The 24,198-nt window shown below is 58.1% G+C and overlaps 7 protein-coding genes across 7 annotated transcripts; 2 read left to right on the top strand and 5 right to left on the bottom strand.

Annotated features, from left to right (window-relative positions):
* Nucleotides 1-743: 743 nt before the first annotated feature.
* Nucleotides 744-3,789, top strand: HRG_06908 (uncharacterized protein; the record flags this gene model as incomplete). The annotated part of the gene is made up of 3 exons (XM_044865379.1): nt 744-815; nt 880-1,524; nt 1,588-3,789. 3 exons carry the CDS (start codon nt 744-746, stop codon nt 3,787-3,789), a joined length of 2,919 nt encoding a protein of 972 aa, XP_044719341.1.
* Nucleotides 3,790-4,548: 759 nt separating this feature from the next.
* HRG_06907 (solute carrier family 35 domain-containing protein) lies at nt 4,549-5,934 on the bottom strand (the record flags this gene model as incomplete). Its single annotated transcript, XM_044865378.1, has 1 exon — nt 4,549-5,934. One exon carries the CDS (start codon nt 5,932-5,934, stop codon nt 4,549-4,551), a length of 1,386 nt encoding a protein of 461 aa, XP_044719340.1.
* A 1,923-nt stretch (nt 5,935-7,857) lies between these two features.
* Nucleotides 7,858-8,630, bottom strand: HRG_06906 (uncharacterized protein; the record flags this gene model as incomplete). The annotated part of the gene is made up of 2 exons (XM_044865377.1): nt 7,858-7,877; nt 7,934-8,630. 2 exons carry the CDS (start codon nt 8,628-8,630, stop codon nt 7,858-7,860), a joined length of 717 nt encoding a protein of 238 aa, XP_044719339.1.
* Nucleotides 8,631-10,275: 1,645 nt separating this feature from the next.
* HRG_06905 (CAS1 protein) lies at nt 10,276-11,451 on the bottom strand (the record flags this gene model as incomplete). Its single annotated transcript, XM_044865376.1, has 3 exons — nt 10,276-10,502; nt 10,599-10,727; nt 10,788-11,451. The coding sequence occupies 3 exons, from the start codon at nt 11,449-11,451 to the stop codon at nt 10,276-10,278; spliced, it is 1,020 nt and encodes a 339-aa protein (XP_044719338.1).
* Nucleotides 11,452-13,596: 2,145 nt separating this feature from the next.
* On the bottom strand, nt 13,597-14,265 carry HRG_06904 (ctr copper transporter family domain-containing protein; the record flags this gene model as incomplete). Its single annotated transcript, XM_044865375.1, has 2 exons — nt 13,597-13,699; nt 13,763-14,265. 2 exons carry the CDS (start codon nt 14,263-14,265, stop codon nt 13,597-13,599), a joined length of 606 nt encoding a protein of 201 aa, XP_044719337.1.
* Nucleotides 14,266-14,952: 687 nt separating this feature from the next.
* Nucleotides 14,953-16,953, bottom strand: HRG_06903 (ferric reductase like transmembrane component domain-containing protein; the record flags this gene model as incomplete). The annotated part of the gene is made up of 5 exons (XM_044865374.1): nt 14,953-14,959; nt 15,016-16,068; nt 16,132-16,383; nt 16,443-16,563; nt 16,626-16,953. 5 exons carry the CDS (start codon nt 16,951-16,953, stop codon nt 14,953-14,955), a joined length of 1,761 nt encoding a protein of 586 aa, XP_044719336.1.
* A 3,304-nt stretch (nt 16,954-20,257) lies between these two features.
* HRG_06902 (PIF1-like helicase domain-containing protein) lies at nt 20,258-22,231 on the top strand (the record flags this gene model as incomplete). The annotated part of the gene is made up of 4 exons (XM_044865373.1): nt 20,258-20,431; nt 20,501-21,507; nt 21,562-21,629; nt 21,717-22,231. The coding sequence occupies 4 exons, from the start codon at nt 20,258-20,260 to the stop codon at nt 22,229-22,231; spliced, it is 1,764 nt and encodes a 587-aa protein (XP_044719335.1).
* Between the last annotated feature and the right edge of the window lie 1,967 nt (nt 22,232-24,198).

The following is a 24,198-nucleotide window of genomic DNA, read 5'->3' as shown; positions in this document are numbered from 1 at the left end:
CCTTGGGCGCCCGCCCCCATTCCAGCCTCGCCTCGTCGTCTTACATCGCCTCGCTCTTCGTCTCCTCCCGCCTCACGTCTCTGCCCCCTCGGTTCTCCCTCCCAGGCGCTCGAACCTCACCCAAAGCGACGCGCAGCCAAGCTTCGCTCGCAAAGTGGCCCTCGCGCGCCGTCTCCCCCCCCCTCACCAACGCTCAATCACACCGTCGCACAAGGTCGCTTTTCGACTTGTTTCTCCGTCCGCCGGTCGCCCGCCAAGCCCGCAAACAGGCCATTTTGCTCGACTCGGATTCACCGCTGCGACTCTGTCGACCTTCGCTTTTGTTTCTTGCGAGCTTGGTTCCTCGGTACGCCTCTTGTTCGCCCGGGAATCAAGCCGCCTGCGAATCGGCCCCGGCTTCGACCTCCCCCGTCTCGGTCGTGGGAACCCCGAGCCAACAGGTCACAGTCTGGTTGGGCATTTTCCCGTCGCACGGCCGGTTCTCGTTGCCATCCTCGTCCCTTCCTCTCTGCTGTTGAGTCTCAGTCGTCCCCCTCTCGCCCGGCCGCCTTGACCATGGTGCCACCCGCCGCCGTCCCTCTCGACACGCACGTTTGACAGAGCCATCGCCATTTGCTCCTCGACGCTCACCACCTCCCCTCCCTGCCCGAGCGCCTGCATCACTGCTCATGGGGCGCGACGCAATGCATAGGACCTCGAGTGGAGGGGGTCTCTCCTCCTCTCCCTCTGGCGGCTCGGCCAAGATGTGGCGCCTCCCCAGTGCCTTGAGGCGGAATCCGCTGAGAAACTCGGCCAAGGACGACAAGAATGGCACAGTATGTCCTGTCTGCTCCCTACCCCTTACCCTAGCCCGGGCCTCTCTTCGTCTCTGGTTCGCAGCTCATGCAAGCTCTGCAGCCGCGCTCCTCACCCGGCGAACTAGACCCCTACGACCAGTCCCTCCGCCTACGCCGCACCGACTCGAGCTCCTTCAACGAGTCTCACGAGACCAATTGCCGCAAGCTTCAGGCCCTCGTCCAGCGCGTCCGCTCCATCCACTCGAGCCCCAGCCACGTCGACGCTGCCTACCATGAGTTTAGCAAGCACAAGGACACTTGCTCCTCCCTCTGCCACGCCATCCTCCAGGACGAGATCCGCCCCGTTCGCACCCTCTCCAGCGTCGCCGGCGTCGACGGCTCCCTGACCCGCCGAGACTCGTCCATGGACTCGCCCCCCGCCGCCGCCCCCGATAGTCGCAGCTCCTTCAGCGGCCGCAGCTTGGCCGAGGTGGTGACGGGGGGCGGCCCGAGGCCCTCGTTGGCCTACGAGTCGCGCCTCGTGGCCATTGGCGAGCTGAAAAACTGCCTTGAGGCCATGGCCGACGCCTTCCAAGCCAGCCTCGCCGACACATACAAGAGCTATGAGCGAGACGCCACCCCCGAGATGGTCGATCTGCTCTTCAACAGCAAAAGGTTCCGGCGTGAGGCGGTGCACCGCATGCGCAACGCCAGCGTTACCAGCATCCGCTCCGCCGACCCCCAGTTTGTGAGCCACCCCTCCCCCCCCCCGTCATCTGCGCCCACGACAAGGACACTGACACACCGACAGTTTCCTCGATATGAGATTCGCTTTCGGGACTACGAAAAGGTAAAGCAGGAACTAAGCGAGATCCGCCGCCTTCTTCAGTGTGCCGAGTCGGGCATCTCCCCGTCGAGGCCCGTCCAGGGCCTCGATATCTCTCCTCGCGGCGACGCCATTCTCGAGTTCGCCAACCTCGCCGCCGACCAGGCCGCCGACGAGCCTGTCCTGCGCTTCCGCGTCTCCTCGTACATGCTGGCCGAGACGTCGCCCATCTTTGCACGCATGTTCTCGGGCCACGCCGCCAGCCTTCACCTCCACGAAGCCGAGGACATCTCCGAGCAGCTGCCCCCGCCGCCGACCAGCTACGTCTGCACGGACGGGTCCGAGGTCAAGCTGTACCGCATGCCCCAACGCGAGGTGAACCGTCTCGGGTCGATGGAGGTGCTCCTGCACGCCGCGCACATGCACAACGAAATGGTGCCGCGCGAGGTCGGCTTCGACCAGTTCGTCGCCATCGCTGAGTGCTCCATGCGCTACAAGAGCACCTCGCCCCTCGAGATTGTCGTCGAGCACAGGTGGCTCCCGCAGTGGATGCACAAGGGCGCCGAAAACATGCCCGACGGCCTCCTCGCCATCAGCTACGCCTTTGGCGTGCGCCAGCTCTTCACCCGCATGTCCAAGAGCGCCATCCTCGACCTCGTCGACGAAAAGGACCTGCAGAGCAAGCCGTGGCCCCAAAAGATCAAAGACAAGATTTGGGATGTGCGCTGCGCCAAGGTCGCCCAAGTCTACGCCTGCTGTACCGGCACCATCCAAGAATACATTCACACACCGGCCCGGGACGCCGGCTTGGAACCAGAGCGCGTTCCCCCCACGGATCCCCGCAACCGCCTCAACGAGCCGGCCATGACCCCGAGGCCGGCTGCGGCCCTGACAAGCTCGCCGCGGTGCCCCAAAGGCAACCACAGCTGCGACGCAGCAAACCTGGGGTGGATGATGCTCGGATTCAACGAAATGGACCTCTTGCCCCAGATTGTGCATCCCTCGGTACTGCTGCATCTGCCAGAGGCCGAGCCGAGGCCCAGGAGCCTCGCGCAGATGATTGACGTGCTGCGCCGAATGCCGAGCCCCGCTTTCCCCGTGCACCGCGGCGGCGTCTGCGACCCGGGTCCGTCCTTCCGGGCCGCCATTGCCGACATCTACGACAGCATCGCGGGACTGACGCTGCATGATATCAGCTGCAAGAGCCATGGCTGGGCTCTGTCGAAGCACCAGATGGACGAGCCGCAACCGGCGGCGGAGATTGGGCTGGAGCGCATGGCTGCCCTGGACCGAGCCTACACCGTCGCCCAAGAGCTACCGGACGGCGTCCGCCTCCAGATTCTCGACGAGCTCGACGACGTCGACGATTTACAGGCCGCTGCGCGGACCAATAGGGGCTTCTACCAGACGTACCAGGGGCACGAGGGAGATCTCGTGCGCAAGTTTCTCCGCGGAGATCGGGCCCGCGGCGGCTCCAGCAGAGAGCCGGTGGACGACCTGGACGACGGCAAGGTGCTGAAAACTGTCTCGGACCAGATGAAGAGCGAGGGGCCGGGGGTGAGAGCGGATCTGGACGCGGTGACGCTGCAGAGCGACGATGAGAGCGACGTTTCCGAGTCCGAGCCCGAGTCCGACGACGACACCATCAGCATCGATGGGACGTCGACACCGCTGGCGCATGAGTTGCCAGGGCAGCCGAGCGCCGAGCCACCGAGATACGTCGAGAGCGAGAGCAATCCGCACTGCGGCACGGAAGGCCCTCCCCAGCCGCGACAGCCGCCCGTGAACTCGCCACGGTCGCCTCACACCGTGCCGCCCAAGCAGTCTCACGTGATGACGGCAGCCGCGGACGAGGCGCCCATGACGGACGAAGAGGCGGCGCGGATCCTGTGGCCGCCGCCGCTGTATCCGGAGCCGCTGGCGGCGAGGGCGATGCCGGCGGCGAGCGTCGAGGGCATCCGGGAAAAGTTCCGCATGGGCGACGTGTGCTTCGTCGAGGGCCTCGAGGAGAAGATGCTCGTCGTCATGGGCCAGAAGCAGCTCCGCAGCGACCACGACCGGCGCATCGGGCTGGTCAAGAAGGACGCCGGCGGCGGCGGCGGCGGGTGTGGAAGACCTGCTACTGCTGCTGCTGTGGTGGCGGGCGTGGTGAGGGCCAATGCCGGCGCGGGCTGCAAGAGCGCCTAGGCCGGCTCGGGACTCGACAGGCCACGTTTGCCGAGGGGAGACCGTACCGTCCTCGACGGCTGTATTTTGCCTTATTTTTGCACACTTTTTCTTTACCCTGGCCTTTTCTTGTCTACTTACTTTGGTCTGCCGTGCTTGCGGTTTTCTCCAGAGGATGGAATGTCGACCAACGGAATGGAATGATGTTATACCCTCTGCGGGCGGGCGCTATGGTCTTCAAGGAGTGGGGGAGGGGGAGATGCCACCCCTTGTTCCTTTTATCCCAATTTTTTTTTGTTGTTTATTGTTTATTTTCGTTTTGTTTCTGAGCATGGCTGGATACAGACTTGGGACATGGTCGTGCCTCGGTGGGCTTGTTGTGTTTTGACTTGATGCGTGGGTCGACGTACTCGACGCTTGGCGCTGTGTCTGGTTGCCTTTTCGATTAGCCGGCATGCCGGGCTGGGTGCACTCGAAAGACGGAGAGGGGATTGGTGAGAATGTAAAGTCCAAAGCATGACCGCTTCCGTATCATGTATGAGTCTTTTCGCGATGGAGTGGGTTGTGTTGGCGGCGCCTCTAACCGGGGCTCTATTTTCTACATCTGGCTCCTTCTACATCCTGTGCATGTGCAACGCCTTGATCGAATGCCTCGTCCTTCCCATATGCCGACCTGAATGCAATCGCACAGACCTCATATGATGTGTCTTTCCCCGACCCACCTGCTGCTTCACCCAATAAGGGAGCCTCCTGCTCAGCCCACGAGGTAAAACGTCTTGCTCACTCCGACTTGAACAGGCCACGGAGGCGGAGAAGTCCCCGCAGCTGGGCGGGCTGGGACTCGGCATCGACGGCGGCGGTGTCAGCACCCGAGCGGATGCCCTCCTCGGGAGCCTGGGCGGCAGCGGCGCGGGCGGCGTTGATGGCGCGCAGCTTGGCGGTGCCGACGCCGGCGACGCCGGCCTCCTGGTTGCGGCCGAGCCAGGGCTTGCGCGAGTCGCCGAGGACGTTGCCGGAGAGGAAGTAGATGGCGAGGCCGACGACGATGCAGACAAAGGCGACGGGGTAGAGGAAGTGGACGGCGAGGCCGAAGACGCGGACGCCGATGATGACGCCCCAGAAGTTTGCCGTGAGGAGCGAAATGTCGAAGAAGGCGGCGCTGCCCATGCGCAGGATGAGCGGGGCGAGGGTGTAGAAGAGGGAGAGGCAGAGGGTGTAGCCGACGAGCCAGGCGGCGACGGGGCCGGACCAGCGGGCGGCGGCGAGGGAGGCGCGGTCGAAGATGGCGGCCTGGACGCCGTTGATGAGCATGCCGAGCAGGCCGATGAAGGCGAGGACGTGGTGCATGGGCGCCTTGCTGACGAGCCACTCCTCGAGGACGTTGCTGGCGCCGTAGAGGGTGGCGCCCAGCAGGCCGAACAGGTCGCCCTTGAGCATGTCGGGGCCGGGGCCGCCGTTGCGTCTCAGCATGTGGTCCGAGGCGAGCAGGATGCCCATGCCGCCGCAGCAGACGACGATGCCGAGCAGCTGGGGAAGGCGATAGCGCACGCGCAGCAGCAGGGCCGAGACGGTGACGACGCAGACAATGGACCAGAAGTTGAGCAGCTGGGCCGACAGGATGTTTGTATACTGGTAGGCCAGGACGGTGAAGTAGTTGCCCTCGACGTCGAGGAAGGCCATGACGAAGTACTTCCAGCCGTCGCGGCGGGCAGCGCGGGCCCAGGCGGCGGGGCCGTCGCGGGCGAGGAAGAGGGCGTTGTAGGCGAGGGCGAGGAAGGCGTAGTTGAAGAAGGTCTGGAAGGCGGGGGCCTTGAAGTCGGCGGCGGTGAGCAGCGTGGTGAAGGTGTTTGTGGCCGTGATGCAGAGCGCCAGCACCTGGCCGATGCCGACGACGAGCCAGAAGTCGGCCGTCGCCAGGTAGCTGTACCAGCGCGCGGGGCGGGCGTCGAGCAGGTCGAGGCCCTGGCCGGCGGCGGCGGCCTCGGCGTCGGAGGGGGGGGGCAGGGGGGAGACGGCGCCGCGGTGGCTGTCGTCGTCGGCGGCGGTCGAGGCGGCGGAGCGACGATACGGCGGAGGGAGGCCGGCGGTGTCATCGTTGGCCGAGTGCGCGACGGGGTCACCGAAGCTGTCCTTGGCGGGCGGGGGGTTGTGCTCGTGTGGCTGCATGGCGAGTGTCTCGTCCAGTGTTTGGCTCTATGGCGATTGATGCTTGGCGGCACTCGTTGGCACGCGTATGCGAGGGTATCGCGCCGAGCGTCGTGGGGGTTTGTCCCGTCGCTAAGCAAGAACAAGCCGGTCCTGGAAGAAGCGATTCCGACAAAAGTGAGAGTCCTGTTGCACGAGGATCCTCGGCAACCGGTACCAATCAAAGATGGCTGGACAGTGCAGCCAACTCAAGTCTTTCTTCGTCCCCAAAGGGCAGCAAGCGCAAAGACTCAAAAGTCGCTTGCCGGAAAGGTCAAGGGTGCGGGCGGCACATGAGGCGGCCCTGTGCCGGGGCTGAGGTCGAGCAAGAGGCGGGGATGGCGCGGCGGCGAGTCGACATGGGCGGCGGCGACGGAGCAGATGAATGGATGGATGGACGGGAGGGAAAGGGAAGAGAGGAGGGGAACCGAGGCAGCGCGGAGCGGGGGATTCGAGGCACGTCGTCGGATTGCCTGGAGGGGAAGAAAGGAAAGTCTTGCTCGGCAGGACCCTGAGCTGGCCTAGCCCCAGTAAGGCATGGCGGGCGGTGGCCAGCCAATGAGCCCCACAGGCGATCTTTTAGGTACAGGGGTAATAATACAGGGGCAATACAGGGGCAATACAGGGGTAATACAGAGGGTCGTTCCACTGCCAGCTCAAGGCGTCGACGGCACCTCAGCACCTCAGCCAACAACGCCCGCAGCGCGCTCTCGAAAGGACGGGCGACACGGACGGGCGACACGGACTGCCGAGACTCTGCCAGACGACTCTCCGGAGAGGCCCGAGTTGTGTAACCGTTAACTATAGAGCGAGCACTAGACGAAAAGGCTGCGAGGCTACATGTTCAGACTCAAGACGCTCTTCGCCTCTAGAGCTAAGCCATCATCACCTCGTTGCTGCCGGCTCTTGGCTGATCATGACGGCCAATATGAACAAAGAAATACACGAAGCCATGAATCCTCAATCCTGCCTGCCCCATACGGGCCCCCGATCTCCAGTCGTGATAGTACCAATGGCCTGTCAAGCCAGGGCAAGTCAACCGCAACCCCCTTACCCCCTTACCTCCCCACCCACTGATGCAGATACCGGAGAAGAGCACCAGGCCAACCAACGCTCAGGGACTTTCGCACATCGTCGTAGAATCATGTTTCCGAAGGCGACGCTTACATTTCGGGAGAGTCTTCCCTCATGACTCCGCGAAACTCGTTCCACGACGTCAACAGCGGTGGCCACAGAAAGGTCGAGCCATACTGCAAGATGAACAGCTCCATCAGCCCTTTGGGGAGACAGACGCCCTCGAGCCGCTGCTCGACGCTCACGCGCCCGCTCCGGTCGAACGTGGTGAATACCGTCTCTGGATCTGGACGCTTTGCCTTTCGGAGGCTGTCTGTGACGGCGCCCACGCCGATTCTTTGCGCATCCCAGAAAACGTACGCTCGTTCGCGGAGGGGACAGTGCATGAGACCATCGTCGTCGTCAATGCTAAAGTAACAGTCGTGCTCGGAGCGTTTGAACAGCTTCCAGCCCGCATTTGCATAGCGAGCGTCGTTGTCTCCAATCCCGGCTGGCACAACGATACCGCCAGGGCCACCAGCGGGGGCGCAAACCAGGGCCTCGGGGAGAAAGTCCCGCACGTTGGGCGCGTTGGCTCGGATCAGTTCTGTGAGTTGCGATCTCGTGTTAATGACGGCAAGGTCATGGATGAAAGCGCAGCCGAGGGAGGCAAGGTAGCTGACGTAGCCCGCTGACTGGGATTTGCTGTCCTCGGAAAAGAGATCGAGATCGGTGTCTTCGAGGTTCTCAAAGAGAACCAGCTTGTCCTGGTGCCTCTCGTCATACGCATCGTCGTCCCAATCCCCGGGGAACAAGGACGTGATGGGGAAAAAATTAGCGTCCAAGTTATCCTCAGTCAACGAGAGACCGCGCTCCAAGCGTTCTGTTGCTGCGGGCGAGAGTATGAGATCGGAGAGATGGCACACACCGTCATAAGAGTGAACGTTTCCGACAGCCCCGTCTTCCATGTCGTCGACGAGTTTGCCGATGAGGGAGGTATAGTAGCAATGGACGCAGCTCATCTCCTCTGCCTCCCAGGGCTCGATCCGAGCCAGGAACCTATCAAACTGCTCCTGCGCCGGCTCAAGCGAGTAGTTGGCCTCCCGGCAGTCAGGAGGGAAAAGGCGGGAGTAGAGCTCGTAGCGAAAGAAGGCTCGTTGGAAGCGTGCAAGCTCTGTGGGCGACAGGGGGGCCGAGGGGTCCGCCCCGCCATCACTAAACAGAACCATCCTTGCTTCAGACGAGTAGTCGTTGACAAAGTAGGTGGCGCGAAAAAGGAGTCGATCCAGAGCCATCAGGTCCTTCCACTCACTTGGGAAGGCAAAGGGTTTGGCCTTGTCAAAGTACTGCTCGAGACAAGCCCTGAGCGGCTCCCGGGAAGGCCTGGCCCAGCTGAGCGCGCCGGGGTCTGGCGTCCACGGGGCATGTAAGACGGCAAGAGCATCATGGAGGGCGTCTGGCTGGATGGCATTTCGGAGGATACAGGAGACGACGAGTGAGGGCGCGGCAAAGTAGAGTCGACAACACAAGGGCGATGCCTTGACGAGGGCCGCGAGGTCGCGAGGATGGTCGAGGGCTTGCATGATGGCGAGCAAGAGCTCGCTTGGCAGGCGGCTCAGGACCATGGCGGCGACTGACGCGGCCCAGATGGACTCTGGACGCGTCTTTTCGAGGTTTCCCAGACTGTTGTTGACCCAGGACAAGGTTGGGAGTGAGAGGAGGTTTGCTGCAGAGTTCAGTGACGGCGGGAAGGAAAAGGGGTTTCTGCTGGCCTGGGAGACGGTAGAACTCGCGCGAAGCAGTCTCCAAGGCAACCCGCCTCAATAGACGCATTTTCTCGGTTGCTGCCTATTGTGACGTGTTCAGAGCCTGTTTCGGCGACTCCTTACTGCGGCAGAAGTGCATTCATTCGGCAGCTAAACAAGCAAGGCAGATGATGGACCGGGCGGATGCCGTGTTCGATTTTCACCAGCGGCATAACACCATAAACGACTCGGAAATCTGTCACGAGGTCTAAAGCCCAGACAACCCTTGCCAGGGAGGGCGCGTTGGGACATCTGCCTCGTTCAACTCTGGGCATATTGACGAAACAAAGACAGACAGTGCAAGCTCGTGCTCACGTGCGTTGACCGTTGGCATCCAAGAATCAAAGTCGGCAAACGGCACAGAGCTTGCGTTGTTATGAAATCGGAGCATTTAACATGTGCAGCCATAAACCAGCCGCAGATGCAAGATTTCGAAGCAGCGGGAGGGCCCCTTTTTGGGTATTTGTTGTTCGCAAGCCCACCTTCCAGGAGTTTTGCAGCGAGTTGTGGGTGGTGCAGATGACCGTCCATGGGGCATTAGAGGGACTTGGATAACTGCAACTTGCCACGAAAATGGACAAAGAGTCCAAACAATAAATCTGGAGATGGGATTTCTTCAAGAATAGGGATAACGCGTCATGCTTAAACCCGGCCCACCTTGCATCATCCCCCAGACCTGGCACGATGAAAGGGCGAATCAAGTCGAAGCTTATACTCAGCTACCAAGGTTGTCTGAGCTTGTTGTAGACACGAGTCGGGGGGTGACAACTCGCAACTGCGACTTGGGTCTTGCCTGGGTCGAGCATCTCAGGCATTTTCTTAGCCAAATGATGATCGAAGATACCCGAGTATAGCCCACCATTGGAAGTGCCTGCGTAGCGTTCTCGAGGGCTCGCTCAACTAAAGCGACTCGTTCAGCTCAAGTTCCGTCAATGTCCCAATTGCGCAACTGTTCGTCCGTGTTCTGACAATAAAGGCAATGGAAGGTATTAAGCAGTCTTTCAAAATAGGCAGGCGTCAACTACCGCCACTGACCGCAAGGGTACCACGGCGGGAACCATTATCGGATCGGGCAAGTCGACGAGCGTCAGGGGCAGGATGGAAAATAGCTAGATTCGCCGACTGATGAGATTCGGTCACGACTGATCGGTTCTGCATACTGCGCTGTAAAGGCTAGTTAATCTTTCCATTGCCGTCAAGTAACCGCCGAATTCTATCGGAGCCGCACCTTACTTCGTAGACCTAGCCAGATCTTGCCACAGATTTCGGACGGTACAGGATTTTATGTTATAATTTCAAAAAAAAAACATGGTGTATTACATTGATTATACTAGTCTTGCTATATTGTACACGGACTTCCTCGCCTGTTGGGCAGTCACACCGTTGCCCATGTGAATTGACACAGCTGGAGCCGACAGAGAAGGACACAAAAGACAGCGCAGCTGTCGACGCGGTCCATCGGAGCTTAAGCAGAGAACTCGACAGCCCGGGTCTTGATGAAGGCAGCGCGCTTGTTGTTCTGGCCGGCGCCGGCGCCGACAGAATTGGCAGCACCGACACCGGCAGCACCGACACCGGCAGCACCGACGCCGGCAGTACCGACACCGGCAGCACCGACACCGGCAGCACCGACGCCGGCAGTACCGACACCGGCAGTACCGGAGCCAGCAGTACCGGCACCAGAAGCACCGGCTGCACCGACGCCGGCAGTACCGGCACCGACAGTACCGGCACCGACACCAGAAGTACCGGAGCCAGCAGTACCAGCACCAGAAGCACCGGCAGTACCGGCACCAGCAGTACCGGCAGCACCGACACTGGCACCGGCAGTACCGGCAGTACCGGCACCAGCAACACCGGCACCAGAATTACCGGAACCAACAGCACCGGCACCGGCAGTACCCGCAACGGCACCAGCTGCACCGGCAGCACCAGGAGCGCCAGCGGCACCAACGGCGGCAGGCGCGGCGGCAGCACCAGCGGTCCCGGCGGTCCCGGCGACCCCGGCGGCAGGCGCGGCGGCGGCGGCAGCGGTCATCTGGACCGGGACAACGCCGCCAAAGGGGCCAGCCTGGGCCGGGATCTGGCAACGGACCATGCAGACGTTCTGCTGGCCGGCAGCGGTGCCGGTGCACTGCTGGCCGGCAGGGATCTGCACCTTGAGAGGCTGGTCTTGCTTGTTGGTGGGCGGGTTTAGGCCTTGCCGGTTGCCGGGGAGGTTGGTCGTGACGTCTACCTTCTGCCAGCTCTGAGCAGTGGCGTCCGAGTTGATCATGCAAGAGTAGGGGCCGGCGCCGTCGGCGTTGACTTGGTGGACCGTCATGGTCAGCGTGCCACCGGCCTTGACCTGGGCCAGTGGCTGGCCCGTCATTGCCATGATGGCCTGGGTGCCCGACTCGATGTCGTTGGGGCCGCCCCCGAGGGTCTCGCCGACGGTCCGGGCCGTCGGGCCATTGAAGCGGGTGGAATCCTGCTGACCCGAGTTGCGTCGCGTGTTGTCACGAGGCGTGTTGGGGTCCATGCCGAGACCCGCGGACTGGCCTTGACCATTGTCGCCAACAGCCTTGATAATGACGCCGTGGCCAGCCACGAGCTCCGCAGCCAAAAGGGCCAGGGAGAGAACAGCGGCCTTGAGATACATTTGGAAGCGCTGTTGTTATTGAACCAGGAGGTTTGTCTATTCGACCCCTGGCCGGCGGGGAGCCGAGACTGTGTGATTAAGAAAGCAAGCGAACGAACAGAATTCTGAGAGCGGAATTAAGAGTTAGTGCTTGTAGCTGCTGTGAAGATGCTAGCGATGACGGTGATGAGGCATGGATGGTTCAGCGGACAGCGAGCCTCGTCTTTATACTCCAGCATGATAGCCATCTCGCTCGTGTCGTCATGGCCGACCAAACAGTCATTTCGCGAGAATAGTCTGAGCGCCGGCGGCCGAGGCCGGGAGGGAGGCCAGCCAGGAGAAGCAGAAGCTGTTGTCGGGAGAGCGCCGTTGGACAATGATGTGCCGGGACGCTGTTCATGCCTCCCGGGAGAGCAGCGCTCGCGACGCGTGCGGTTTCAAGGCCAGGAGGTGTGGATGGCGAGCCTCGTGATGGCCTCACCAACCCTCGAGGCGGGCAAAGCCGTTGCCGTGTAAGAGTGTCAGGCCTAGCTCCGGAAGCTGGATGAATGCTTGCTGTCGAGGGACCTCGCGTCCATGGTGGAGGGTTGTTTCACGGCAGAGAGACGGCGGTCGTCCTGTTCGAGGCGATGGACACTTCGAGTGCGGATCAGCAGAAGGCTGCCATCGCCCGTCAGGGAGGGTCAGATGTAAGCCGACTTCCGGACGCGGCGGGGGGAAGGTTCGGGGACGGTTTTTATCCGACGTTTGGTCTGGAGTGTCGCGGCCCGAGGACGAAGCTCCCAGTCGCCGGACGCTCAAGCCGAGAAGCATGACGAGTCACGACAAGTAGTTCGACAGGAATCTCGAGGAGTCTCCCGTCGGCCTCGACAGCTTCCAGGCGAACGGCCAGTCCGCGGTAGAATTCCCGCAAACATCCGGCGTCGCTGTCCACGCCGAGGCGGCGCTTTTGACAGCAACAACTACCCGCGGAGAGCCCAGGAAACGACCATCAAGTCGCGTCCAGCCGCTGCAGAGAGTCGGTCAGCCTCACTCCGGATTTGCGATTTGCGCGCCCGTGCGCCGATTACTAGTCCGGTGGCCTACGTAACTGGCCACCATGGCGGCCGCTTGGTCGGCGGTGGTGAATGACGACGACTTATAGCCGAGACAGCCCCGTTTCACCCGTCACTCCAGCTGGGGCGGGCAGTCCTGCGGCAGTTCGGCACCGGAAGAAGGGAAGATACGACCACGCGCGGTTCCTCGGCGGCCGTATCGGTGGATTGAGGGTCTTTGCCACGGACCTCGAGCTCCAGGGCCGCGTCACCGGGAGGCGGTCGGGGAAAAGACGGCGTTTCGGCTCCGCCGGCGCCAGCGACCGGCCAATCTTGGCCACCTGGACGTTCTGGGCCAGCGGCTCCACGGCCGTCTTTCGAACATGTAATCTTCAACTTGGCAGGATCGCATTTTGTAGCTGGTTCACGGCGTCTAGGATTTTCTATAATAGGGATATAATATTCTTGTAGTCGCTTACTGGGCTTCATCCTATCTCCGCTTTTGCATTCCCATTCACCGTCTCTTCGCGGCATCTCGCGGGGTTGGCGTGCCGTAAGCCAACCAGCTTGACGGTAACTCTCCAAGGATTCTGTGTCCCATCTCCGGCGGCTGAAGCAGTGCCTGCTGTTGGTGTCAAGAGGTGTTGGGAGTGGTAGAATTGGTCGTGAAAGGGTGGCGGACCCGTCTTCAGGGTCACGCCTTGTCGTGCAGCTCTCGTCGTGGCGCGAACTGCTCCCATCTTTGGCTTCCAGTCTCCGCCGTCTCATGGTGGCTTTCCTCCCAGATAGAATGAGATATTGCCCCTTTGCATGTTGATGCCCTGGAGCATCTCAGCTCGGTACGCAGCCCTCTTTGGGCATCGGAACAGGTGATCAACTGTCTCTCTCGCTGTCCACATGCGCATCGTGCCGAGGGCACGGGCCTTGGTCCTCGACAGACTGAGTGAAAATGTGTCCCGGGGACGTCTCACTCCTAGTCCAGGTATAACGGCGACATGGGATCTTGTATTTCGAAACTACCAGAGAAACGTTCTGCTAATGACACGAGAAAACCGCTGACTGACAGAAATTATGGCCTCCGCCGTTATCCAGTCACAAGGCAAGACGATATTGTGACTCGGTAGCAGTGAGCTCACCGGCCACTCGCAAGGCCACCGAGGAGAAACGTGCCCAACCAGACTCCGCCCAGTACTGATAGGAGGTATCCAACGTTCATTGTCATGACCGCTAACATCCTGATGGCACGTTAGCTTTCCTTTGCACATGAAGAGACCGTAACATCGAGAGGGATGACCAACAAGAGATATCCGACTCCCGCAATCAATACTTCAAACGTTGCCCTCGCCGCCGCCGCACTGGCACGCCATCCACTCCATTGTCCGGCAATGTCGTGTCTGACCGTTTGCAACCGCCGCCCTGGTGTTTTCTGCTCGTCCAGGGCCTCGAGGAGGGGGTCTCCGTTTGGGTGGAACAAATGGCCGTTTCTCCAGAAGCGCGCTTCCAAGATGGGTCTCAGGGCGAGCATGAATCGAAGGATGCAGGCCAGGGCAATGAGAAAAATGCAAGTGCCGGCGTATTCGCCCTGGGTGGTCGGCGTCCATGCGGTAGAGTAGAGCGGTGTCTGAAACGAGGTGAAGAACACCATCATCATGTCGGCCATGGACATCATGCCGCTCATGCCGTGGCCGGACATGTCTCCCATGCCAGATGCGCCGGTGGACGAAGGCATGGCCATGTTTTGCGTGCCCGTAGTCATGGCCATGTTCATGGCCTCGGAGGATGTCGCCATTGACATTGACATGCCGTCTGTCATTCACGAGCCTACGCGAAACGGCTGAAAGAAGAGCCTGGGTGGAGGTAAGTCGAATGGGGTGCTGTGTCGAGCCGGTCTGGCAGGGCCTTGAGAGATCATAACGAGGCAGATGCCGGGCAGAAATAGAAAAGATGGCTCCATGCAGAGCGCAAATAGAGCGTCGTGAAATGGTGGGTTGAGCAAGTTTCCATGGGGTGAGCGTGTTTCACCTCATACTCACAGACAGTTTTCGAGTCGGCTACCGACTACGGACTCAGACACTCACCCGGTACTGTCAGACGGAGCAGACAAGGAAATCAGCTATAACACGCACTAATAGAGGCGTTTGTTAGAGCTTTCTACTTTTGCCTAGTGGGCCGTGGACGCCCAGGCCTCTACGGGACGATTTGACGATCTGCCGCCGAAAAAACCCATGCGTTAATAACCCGGGGTGAGCTATTGGTTGGCACACATTGTTTAATAATTCTGCGAATTCTCTGTCGTGTTTTCCACGACGTTTAAAGCGGCATGTGGATTTGGAATTTATTTACAATGTTCATCGAGGCAATTGGGGAAAGCAAGGCGATGTTCAAGACATGCCACCGAACAATACTACAAATATAGGTATTCTATGTGAACTTGATGAACGGCTAAATCTCGTGTCCATATGCAGGGAAAATAAAACACTCGTGTCGTTCAAATCCTGCAAATTTGTGTCAATGGTTTGTCGTCGAGGTCAGAACGATCCCAGTCACTTACGAGAAACTCTCTTTGTGGAACCAGACTTCTCTGGCGCCCGTGCCGCCTCCAAGTATGCCCTGCTGAGCAACGGCAGCAGCATGGCCCAGGTCGTAGACCATGGACGATGGCCCGCAGGCAACCAAGCCCACGGAAGCACCCTCCTGCGTTGTCAATTTCTCCGAAAGGGACTTGATGTCTGGCCGCCCCTTGAAAAACCGGACATCAAAAACCCCCGACCTGTCCAGCTGGCTTTCTTTGCCCTCGACCGAGGGCTCTTCCGTCTTCTGGCTGCCGTTCGACTCGAGATCAGCGCCCCGTTCAAGTGGTCCCATGCTGCCCGTTTCATAGATTTGGATAGATACGGCTGCCGTCTTCGCTTCTCCCAGCGGATGTCGCGCGGCCGTTTCTGCGAGAGCTTCGAGGTACCAGTCACGCAAGCCCAAGTCCCGTGTTGCGATGACCACCGTCAGCTCCGGGCCGCTCTCCAATTGGGCCCTAAACTGCAGGAAATACTCAATGAGCGACAAGGTGAAGCCGGCACCTGCACCGCCGCCGACGACCAGGGTCTTGTCGAAGCCGTCGAACCATCGGTTCGTAATGCTACCGTACGGCCCGTCAAGAAGCACGGCAATGGTCGGGTTGGGCTCCTTGGACGCCATTTTGGCAAGCCGTCCAGTAAGGCCACCGCGAGGCTGGATATAGAAGACCATCTCACTAGGCCCTCGCGCCCGCGGCGTCGAGCAAATGGTGAACGGGTGTGCCGCCAGCAGGTGCATGTCGCCGGTGAGAAATCGCAGGTATACGTGCTGGCCAGGCCGCCACTGCGCACTTGTCTGCACGACGATCTTGAAAGTGCGGTTCGTAACGAGCAAGAGACGGGCTCTGTGGTAAAAGCCATGCTCAAGGTATGTCTTGAGCTGGGAGTAGAACCAAGAGACGGAGTAGAGCACGCCAGCAGCGATGAAATAGTCCCACGAGGTCATGCGGAAATCGCAGTGGAGAAAGAAGAAGACAACGAAGACGGCGGCGAAGAAGAAATGGGTGGCTTTGAAGAATTCATAATAGCGGTTTCTGAGCAAGCGACGTGTCAGCAGACCCGATGCCTGAGGGGAGAAGGTGAGGAAGAGATCGCACCGTATCCAGCGAATGGACATGATTGTCAACCACGCTTGCGCAATAATGGCGATTACACCAGTAACCCAGACACCGCCAGTGTCCCATTGCGCCCTGATATCTCCCTTCCAGTTGTGATAGACAATGAAGGGAAATGTATGTATCATGGCCAAAGCAAACATGGCCCAAGCAATCCAGTTGTGCCAGACATTGAGCTTCTCGTGGGAAATGCCTGTTAGGGCAGTGACGGGATTCGCCTTGGTCCCAAGTATGCTTTGACAATATCAGCCATGAACATGCCCATATTATACAAAGGGGCGTGATGGTCTTACAGAAGGAAGGGCAAGCATGCAAGGGCCATGTATCCGGCACGCGTGGCGATGGGAGGCGAGTCCCCAAAACTGATCTCTCTCGTGTTTGGCCAATAGTACGGCCGCGGGCCAAGCGTCATGGCTGGTTTTCATCCGGTGAGAATCATATCTCCGCACAGCAACCGAGTTGTTTTGCCAGCTTACCCATGAAGAAGATGAGACCGACTGCACCGAGCAGGTAGACGCCCATCGATTGCGAGTTCCAACGCCCAATGCGCCAACTCTTATAGGCCAGTAACCGGTTCAGGGACACGACACGGAGCCACGCAGTCCGGTTCTTCAGCCCTCGCGGCGCATAAAGAGAGACGAAATGGGCAATGGCAAAGACGATGATGGTGGCGAGGAAGAGGGCTGTCGTCGGCAAGCCATAGCGGTGGTCGGCCTCGTACCAAAACACCCAGTATCGCGTCTTGTAAGCGCATTGCTCTGCCGTCATGCTGCAACGGCCCGCATTGCGGCTCGAGTGCAGCATGACAGGCTGGGTCAGCCAAGGCAAAGACATATTGTCGTTCTCGCCCCTTGTATCGGCTCTCAGTTATGAATTTATGACGCTCTCAAAGCGCGTGACGCGAGCAAGCTTGTAAGGGGAACAGGGCACAGCCGGTTAAAAGCATCAAAGCCTCAAAGACTATATGTATACATGCCGAAAAGAAGGAAGATGGTGGAGCCGTCACCTTTAGAGACCTTTGACCGCGTCTTCCCGGTTTATATCTGTCCGTCTCGTCGGAGGCGTTGCGCAGCTGCCGATCTGGGTGCCCATAATCCCCGTCCACTCTACTAGTCGACTACACACACACACACTCACGGAGAGCCTGCGCAAGTTTGAGAAAGTTTACAGCGCATGTTACAAGCCACAGGTAAGACCCCCGTGGACGTCTAGCGGCCATGCTCGCCCCCGCACGCACGGCGCCTCGGCAAAGGCTGTTTGTTCTGCTTTGCACAGCAAATCTCGTCTCGAGGAGGTTGACCTTGCAGGCCAGTTCTTGACGTCCCCTCAGCAGTCGCGAAATTCCAGCGGCATGTTGGGGAGCTACGTAAACATCCTGGCGGTGATCATTTTCTCGATTGAGGGTGCGAGTAGGCGAAGGTGATTGGCTCCCGTTTGAGACGATGGTGAGGCAGGGAAACGCGCACGAAGCCGTCGAGCCAAGTGTTTTACATCCACTCCAACGGGGTCCGAGACACGGCGCGGCGACCCGAAGGCACGGCCGAAATGGAAGAGGAAACCTTGCCGACAGGCGACATGCGCGGCACTCGTTCGAGCTGGGTCCGGCCGGCCGAGCGAGCCGAGCGAGCCTGCAACACTGCAAGCCATGGAGGAAACCTTTTATGCCAACATCAAAAGGCCTCGGAGCCGTAGCATCCCCCTTAAAAGTGACTGTTCCCTTACACTCTCTTGGGTTTAGCAATGACAGCTCTGGCCCTTGAAGCCTTCCAGGCGCCTGTAAGTGCAGCACATTATAAAACCGCAAACTTAAAGAAAAATTCACAAGGTACTGCCGTTTAAATATCTCGTCTAGTTCAGTTTTCTTTCCAATATCCATAGAGAGTGTAACAAGCTGGAATGATTCTTTCGAGCAAATAATAGAGCTAAACTCATCGTCCCGTCCGGTGTCATAGTCGGGAAGATCGTCCTGGCCCGGGACAGATGCATCTATAGAGGGGCCAATTCAGCGAAAATCCCAAAGTTGCTAGTCCTTATCTCTCAAAGGACTGAACGAGGACGAATAATAATAAATATTAGAAAATTCCCTAAAAAACAGGCATGTACCAGAAGATTTGCTAGGTTGGAAGGGAGATGTCATATCGTTATAATCCGTAGGTAAATCGACTTTATATAAATATTAGCGGATATTAGCGGATACTTATATGCGAGTATTGGAGTACGGGCCCTGGCAATAAGAGAGCATACCGCATGCTTAGGAGGGGTTTCGACTGTAGTATTCCCGCCCTTAAAGAAAGCATCTTCGTAAATTGTAACGGTAGGCTTGGAGTCGGGCTCCAGCAAATACAGGCGCTAATCGCACCGTTAAAGTCGCGGTTGTTGTCGGAAAAATTGTCGTAGCCTGAATTAGAAGCCTCGAAAGGGGGGCCATCGCACTCGTAATCCCTAAACCGGCTAACAAATCTACAACGCCTTCAAAGCTAAGGAATACCGAGAAATTACCAATAAGGCGACAGCGACTAGCAGTTTATTCGGGAGGACAGAAGATACTATATTTTTATACCCTTCGAGCAAGCTCACTTTCCTATATCTGTCGGCAGAAACCGATACCGGGTCAGAGAATCTGTCGCAAGTGGAGAATGCTATTGCACCGCTCAAGAGCGACTTCAATTTCAGTACACCGCTCATGATAGGAAGCATTTTCGCCATGTGTTAACGCTAGGGTCTTTTCCCGGGCTCTGTGGCAGAACCTGACCAGCCACCCAAGGCAGAGGAGCTCGCTCTCGAGCTATCCGCGCCGCGTTACGGGCGTCATGTGGCCGACGACGAGTTAGGTCTCATACCGTTGTGTCGGCCACCACCGATGGAAATAAGCTTCCCATGACGAAATAGTCCATTTGTGCCGTGGGAACCAACTAACATGCGGAGCTGAGATCGATTATATGGGTCCTCAAATGTACAGTCGAGGTGAGACGCGACATCCCGAATTCGTTCAGTGCTATAGACGATACCCTACTTTGTACGAGGCAATTGCTTGTATATACCTAGTCACACTCACACATTAATACAGTCTTGGCAGTCTGCCTTGCTACCCAAGCTTGAGGCGGAAGGAAGCTCCCTTGGGAGCCACCGCGAAGGTGGACGTCCTATATTGTCAAGGATATAACAGGACAAGATAAGCGGCGTTGGTTGGAGCCGCGGCAAAAGGACTTTATGCGGGCTGACCAGGCCAGATGGTCTGGGGGGAAAAGGAAGAAAGAGAAGCTCTATATGATCTCAAACAGCAAGTAGTGCCAATGGCACGTCATGTTGCGCAGCACGCCATGGGAACCAAGGCTGAACAGAACCATTACAGCCTGCAATGAACATTTTTTGGGGGTGGGAGAGGTGCCATGACCTGAAGTTGTGGACTTCGGGCGGCCGAGGCGTCCGGTCAGGCTTCCTGGCGTAGCTGGCTCGTCGTAGCTTGACTCGGATACCAGGGCCAAGATTGTTTCGAACTGTGGTGCCGTGAACTCGGCCTGCTTTGCAGCGATGATCGGAACCAACAGCCAGGGAAGCGCAAGGATGGCGCCGAATATCTCGTCATGCTGATGCGTGTCAAGCTCGGCGGGCGGTTTAGGTAGCTGTTTGTTAGAGAAGCAATTTGTAAAGTGCTTGGGCCGAACCGTCGCTGTAGGCGATGACGAGCGAGGACAGAAGCATCAACAGGTCGCCGAGGACTGATGAAGCCTCGCTATTATTGCTGGTCTTGTCCATGTTGTCAACCAGCCTTGATGAGCGCGCGCTCATAGTCGCCAGGAGCGAGTTTCTCGTCGTTCGTCGCGCTGCATTTTGGTGCCAAGGTCCCGTGACCAGCAACGGCCGGGTAATCCACGGCACAGCACTATAGCAGAGGCATCGCGCCGCTCAGTGAACAGACGACACGCATGTTCAAGGCGATGCAATAAGGCGTCGTTTGCCTCCCAATACGAGACAGCGAATGTGGGTGCCGAATCCGCGCTCTTCATGACCGTCTTCACTGGACTCGATGATCCCGGTCCCTGGCCCCCCCCTTGCATTGGCGGCGCCGACGTGTGCGCCACTCGAAGCTGGCAGCCCCCAGAGCTCCATGGCCGACTCGTCGCGCACGGGCACTTGTTGGTCTCCCTCGAGTCCGCCGAGCTGTAAGCGCAAGCGCAGGTGGGACGCCGAGCCGCCGTGCTTCCTTCGTGTCTCGCCAGACAGCGGCTCCGACTCGCTCGACCCGACTGCCTCGGGGGGCGCGAGCCGAGAACCACAGGCAGTCGTCTTGACCGATCCGCCGTCAGAGCAGCCGCTCCGGGCAGCAACGCTTCATTCCCTCCCGCATCAGCCAGACCCTGTACCCCAGACTCCCCTCGAGCCTCAGCCCAAGCTGTGCCAGGAGCAGCAGGACCTGGTCGACCTGATTGCCAGCGGCCGCAATGTCTTCTACACTGGCTCGGCGGGATGTGGCAAGTCCACCGTCCTCAAGGATGCTCTCCAGAGACTCAAGGCCATGGGTCTCATCGTCCACACCCTGGCGCCCACCGGCCGAGCCGCCCTCCAAGTCAACGGCACCACGACGTGGTCCTACATGGGCTGGACGCCCGACCACCACAAGGTCCCCATGGACAAGCTCACAAAACTGGCCTTTCGAAAGCATGTCCGGCGACGCCTCAAGAGCACCGATGTACTCATCATCGACGAGATCAGCATGGTCGAGAACCATCACCTAGAGCGCATCAACATCTGCATGAAGGAGGCGAGGCGTTGGAAAGAAAACAACGTGGCCGCGTTTGGCGGAGCACAGGTCGTCGTCACGGGCGACTTCTGTCAGCTGCCTCCGGTCAAGCCCTTTCAGCACTGCATCACTTGCGGCCAGGAGATGACCATGGATGAGCACGGGACCGAGTACAACTGCCCGGACAACCATGGGCCGTTCCGCGAGCACGAGAAGTGGGCCTTTATGAGCGACGCATGGGAAGAATGCGATTTCACTCACGTCCACCTGAAGCAGATTCATCGACAAAACGACCAACACTTCATCAAGATGCTCCAGAAATGCCGCCTTGGAATCCCATTCTCGCCAGACGAGACCATGACGTTGATGAACCACCCGTGCAATGTTACCAACGCAACCCGCCTCTTCTCAACAAGGGCAGAGGTCACCGAGGTCAACCTGCAGAACTTCAGCAAGCTACGGACCCCGATCGTCACTTATCAGACTTTGGACGGCTTTGTGTGGCAACACGTCGAGCATCCTCACCTGGAGCATTGCAACGATCGCCTCCCGGACGGCTCCTTGGCGGCTCTGCAGGACCATCGCCTGGAACGACGCGTGGAGCTGAGGGTAGGCATGCTCGTGGTGCTGCAGGTCAATCTCGACCTCCGGGCGGGTCTTTGCAATGGCAGTCAAGGCATCATCTGCGGATTCGAAGACCACGATCCTGCCAAAATCCCGAGAGCCAAGCCATACAATGGTCCACATACAGCCAAGCCATCATCCCATGGCTCATCCACAGCCAAATCATGCAGTGGCTCAGGTATAGGACCGGCGCCCGATGAAGATAAGCCCACAAGCCGTAGGAACAACCACGAGGAGCTCAGAGAACGACAAGTAATGCGCTTCATGAGCGGGCAGAGCAACAAGGTCTGGCCCCGTGTGTTGTTCCACTGCGGCGAGAAGCGCACCATCTACGCTGGATGTGTCGTCAACTCGGTCGGCAACCAGGAGCCCTACTCCCTCCTGCACCGCACACAGGTTCCTCTTGTCGCCGCCTGGGCCATGAGCATCCACAAGAGCCAGGGCATAACGCTGGACCGCGTCATTGTCAACCTGACCAAGGCTTTTGAAGAGGGCCAGGTTTACGTTGCGCTGAGTCGGGCGACGAGTATGGAGGGACTGAAGGTGGAGGGGAACCCAGACGGGCTGGCTGTCGGGCGTGGAGGCAACCCCGACGTACAGCAGTTTATCCGCGAAAAGTTTGGGCCGGGACTCGTGCGGGAACAGCCGGGAACGCCCAATGGTGCCCGAGACCGTCTTACTTCGCAGCCGTCTCAGGCAAAGCCCCAAGGCGGCTAGTTTGGCCTTGAGACTCTTGGTTTATAACTTGCTCGAGGCAAATGCACAAGCTGGATATCGACGGCTATTTTGCCTGGAGTCCCGAATTTGAGCCAAGACCGTGACGGATGTAATATAATAAATTCTAGAGGTAAAAGGAGTGACTGTACAGGTGAAGGAACAGGCAAATAGTTGAATGATGATGCCGAATAATATCAGTCTCGACAGGCGGGAGCTGTTGTCTACTGATTTGAGTAGATAGAATGTCGGTATGAGTACGGTGTGTGGTGCGATCCTGCAGATAGATGACGGGTGAATCCCTCATCGACCGGGAACCTGCCCATGTGCATCACGACTCGTCGTCCGGCCCCGATCAGCAGAAATCTAGTTGCGCAAGACTAAAGATTTGGATTATGTTCCATGTTGTACGATGCCTACGCTACAGGACGTTCCTACTGTGGCGTTATGCGAAGCTTGCGCCCAACTATTCACCAGCCTCGACATGATTCTTTCCTTCTGCGGCCGCAAGGGAGTTGAATTGGTCACCGAGAAAAATTTGGAGAACCACATCTGTGCAATGGAGATTATACGCGCCGGCCAGTGAGCATCATCATAGACGTCAAAATAGTGCTCTGGCTTATAAACATGATAGGTGACCCTGCATCTGCCATCACCCCCTAGAATAGTAATACTTACCGAGTTTACTTCCGCGTAAGATGCAAGTACGTCTGTACGGCATTATCACCTTACTTTCAATTTTATCTGCTTGGCCAGGGCTGTTACCCTCTTTGTCCGCACTTCTAGCTATAACCCTGTATGCAAATGATCAGCTAGAGTCGCTGCAAGGGGAGCATATGGCTCTATAGAATTACGCAATAAACTAGTTCTTCGTCGTCCTAAAGCTGCACTGCCAATTTAATGACGTTCTGAGTTTCCCACGCTTACAGTGGACAGTAGATATGAATACGCTGTGATTAACTGTCTAGTGACGGAACTTAGCCCTAATCAACCTATGATGATTCAACTGACGAAAATGAGGTGGATCATAAGATAGTTCCGGATGTTTTACGATCCGAGAAAGGGAGCGTACGCATAGTGTCTATAGAGATAGAGACTTGCACCAAATGTCTTTGGACTCTAAGTCGCACTCGGTGCACGCCAATCCGGTGGCAAGAGACAATATTTCGTGGATTCGACGGTTTTGAGGTGCCCGACGAAATATTGCGTAATCTGACTCCTGATCCTGAAGCTGTAGCGCCGAAGGGGAGAAGAGAGTAGCTTAGGAAGGGTAGACTTAGATTGAGGTTCCGAATATGAGGATGATATATGAGGACCCCGAAAGACTGATTTAAACATGAGGGCACAGTGCAAGAAAGCTGTTCGACGGCAATATCGATATTATTATTATCGTCCTGCCTAGGAAGTTAAGCGGCAGCTTGCTGAAGGCAGTTAAGACGATGACGAGGGTGGTTACATCACATGGCGCCACTTATGCACCTAGACTAACTTGGCTGCGTGTGACTTACGGAACTATTCTGCTAACAATGAGGCAAACAGTCTGAGGTGTGATGACCTCGCCCAGTTGCCTATCGAGGTGGTTAAGCTCATAGTGGCTCTCAGAGGCAAGAGAAAGTTTCTGTGTTATATTAACGATGGAGTAATATTCACTGTGCAAAGAAGTATCTTTCATTGCTTAATAGCGACAAGGAATGATCACTAGGGCCGCAAATAAATGGACACAATGAGGTCATCTGTGGCTGCCCAAGGTGGAAAAAGGCAGGTTAAAAGGCTTAGAAGTCAATTGTGTCTGGAATCTTACTGCTTGGGTTTACGACGTCGTACTGAGATCCTTGCGACAGTGGCGAGCGATCTGAGAAACGTTATGGGCTCGGCTGGTATACCTTGTCTCTCTGGTCGAAAGTCCTCCAGCAGTCTGATGGCTTTTTTCTCTCGTTCTTCGCCCGGTATTGCTTAATTTACTGGCTGCA

The sequence above is a fragment of the Hirsutella rhossiliensis genome (genome assembly GCF_020360975.1).
Source record: "Hirsutella rhossiliensis strain HR02 chromosome Unknown scaffold00007, whole genome shotgun sequence".
Taxonomy (NCBI): Eukaryota; Fungi; Ascomycota; class Sordariomycetes; order Hypocreales; family Ophiocordycipitaceae; genus Hirsutella; species Hirsutella rhossiliensis.
The sequence above is the reverse complement of the archived record's forward strand: the minus strand, read 5'-3'. Positions and strand labels throughout refer to the sequence as shown.